The sequence below is a fragment of the Penaeus japonicus genome, unplaced genomic scaffold, assembly GCF_977035675.1.
Source record: "Penaeus japonicus unplaced genomic scaffold, GWHDUDI00000001_assembly GWHDUDI00000017, whole genome shotgun sequence".
NCBI classification, from domain to species: Eukaryota; Metazoa; Arthropoda; class Malacostraca; order Decapoda; family Penaeidae; genus Penaeus; species Penaeus japonicus.
Genome location: NW_028234419.1, coordinates 30,031,403 through 30,033,902, shown reverse-complemented (window position 1 = coordinate 30,033,902; position 2,500 = coordinate 30,031,403). Strand labels below are relative to the sequence as shown.

The 2,500-nt window shown below is 40.9% G+C and overlaps 1 protein-coding gene across 1 annotated transcript in view; it reads right to left on the bottom strand.

Annotated features, from left to right (window-relative positions):
* Positions 1-763: 763 nt before the first annotated feature.
* Positions 764-2,500, bottom strand: part of LOC122267149 (NADPH oxidase 5) — a 57,453-nt gene continuing 55,716 nt past the window's right edge. Inside the window, exons 9-11 of the mRNA XM_086546288.1 lie at positions 2,261-2,345; positions 1,708-1,914; positions 764-1,134 (exon numbers count right to left, since the gene is read on the bottom strand). Of these exons, the coding sequence (XP_086402414.1) occupies positions 1,003-1,134; positions 1,708-1,914; positions 2,261-2,345 (424 nt within the window). The 3' untranslated portion in view covers positions 764-1,002. The remainder of the gene's footprint in view (positions 1,135-1,707; positions 1,915-2,260; positions 2,346-2,500) is intronic.

Here is a 2,500-nt window from a genome sequence, read left to right as displayed (position 1 = left end):
TGTACATGCTTATATATATATTATATATATATATATATATATATATATATATATATATATATATATATATATATATATATATATATATATATATACTTTATATACTAGGTGGCACTGAGTACGAGAAGCGACGTCGGAGGCAGAAAATTCCGGTTTGCAAGAAAGGGTTCATGGAATAGATGTGACTATGATTACAGTACGAACCGAAATTCAAAATAGTTACATTGAGAACTGGTCACTTTAGCAGACTGCATTTAGGAAGAACAGTCTATTTGGTGATAATAATGATAATATACATAGATCCTAAACTATAAGGAATATCCACATACGGGACACTATGTCCGGCGGTCTCATCGTCTTAATTAACTTTATACAAACACAAGGTATCACAGCTTCTTTGACTTACAATCAGTCCGTCCCGGTAAGAACTATTACGCATTTCTTTTGTTTTTCTATCTCTTTTCTCATGTCACATTGCAGTAGTGGTGATAGATAACCAGCACCAGGTCAAGTTGAAGCCATACAAGTTTCTTCTTGAATTCTTATTTTTTTTTTTCCAGGGGTTCGAGAGAGAAATGCCACATGCTTTCAATCTCCTTCGTCCACAATGACTAATGACTGAAATACGTGAAAGACACTGTAGCGTTTCACCATAAACACACGAAGTATCAGGTAGTCGGAGTTGAGACCACCACCACCGCCACTATCACGACGGTTAACTCACTTAAAGTCAGTATTCACTGCTTTATTTCGACAAATTGGTCTTTTCTTTTCTTTGTTTTTTTTTTCTTTATTGTAAATTATCTTTTCTGTCTCGTTCGGGTTCCGGAGTTCGAGCCATTAGTTAAGGTCTCTGTCACTCCCCTTGGAATAACGCACCATCATCCTGGGCGCCATTTTTTAATCACTGCAGGCAGGCAATCACAACACCTGTCCATAGGTAATCACATGTCGCGTCGCACACCAAACGAACTGTTTTCATCATCAACCAGCTTTTTTTTCTCAGAACATTTCGCGTTTGAATTCGAACTTATACTGGATGCACTTCTCCCTCAGGACGCCCACGAGTGCCGGAGGACCGCAATAGAAGACGCACACCTTCCCGAGACGAGACTCCCGTATGCCCTGGAACACCTGTTGGAAACGGATGGTTTGAGAAAGAGTATCTGTACCGAGGGAATGTTTGGATTTATTTATCCTATTCAAAGATCAGTTTAACGTATTTTCTTTCATGTAAGGATCAATCAGTTTATTTATTCTATTCAAAGATCAGATTTTTTTTTTCTTTCATGTAAGGATCAATCGGTTTATTTATTCTATTCAAAGATCAGCTTAACGTTTTTTTTCTTCTTTCATGCAAGGATCAATCAGTTCGACGTGTAAAAGTCTACCTTGTCCCAGAAGGATCAGCTCGACATGTAAAAGCCTATTCTTTCATACAAGGATCAGCTCGACGTGTAAAAGCCTATTCTTTCATATAAGGATCAGCTCGACATGTAAAAGCCTATTCTTTCATATAAGGATCAGCTCGACATGTAAAAGTCTATTCTTTCATGCAAAGATCAGTTCGACATGTAAAAGCCTATTCTTTCATACAAGGATCAGCTCGACATGTAAAAGCCTATTCTTTCATACAAGGATCAATCAGTTCGACATGTAAAAGCCTATTCTTTCATACAAGAATCAGTCCAACGTGTAAAAGCGTACCTTATCCCAGTCGGGTCTGCCGTGCCGGATGGAGGAGGAGAGAGGCAGGTTCGGGCTGAGGGGAGCAGGACCTGTCTTGTACAGATGGAGACTGAGGAAGGTCTCCATCGCGGCGCCCACTACGCGCTGCTCCTCCTCCAGTGCTGCCAGGACCTCCAGGAACCATTCGAAGCTGCCCAGGTCGCGATTCACCCACATGAAGTCCACCTGTGTTGGCGCGGGCCGGGGGATGGGAGAGGTAAGACAATGGAGAGACTGTTATGATAAATGGAAAAAGTTTATAGTCGTTGAGTTATATATTCTTAAAGAGAGGGAGATAGATAGATAAGTAGGTAGGTAGAGAGAGAGAGTGAGAGTGAGTGAGAGATTGAGAGGGAAAGGGAGAAGAAGAGGAAGAGGGAGAGGGAGAGGGAGAGGGAGAGAGAGAGAGAGAGAGAGAGAGAGAGAGAGAGAGAGAGAGAGAGAGAGAGAGAGAGAGAGAGAGAGAGAGAGAGAGAGAGAGAGAGAGAGAGAGAGAGAGAGAGAGAGAAAAGAGAGAGAGAGAGAAACCTACCTTCCGTAATTTCCTGAGTGTGGCTGGTAACGCCACGCAGCTATGCACATGGCAATGTGGACACGGGGCTTTTGCTGCTCGGTATCTGTAAAAAAAAGAAACTAATCGATGACAACTCCATAATACACATTTCAAAAGAACCATAGTGTTTTTTTCAGTATCAAGAAATACAATGACAGCTCCATAATGCACCTTTCAAAAGAACCAATTTTCTTTTTCAATACCAACAAATAAACAAAG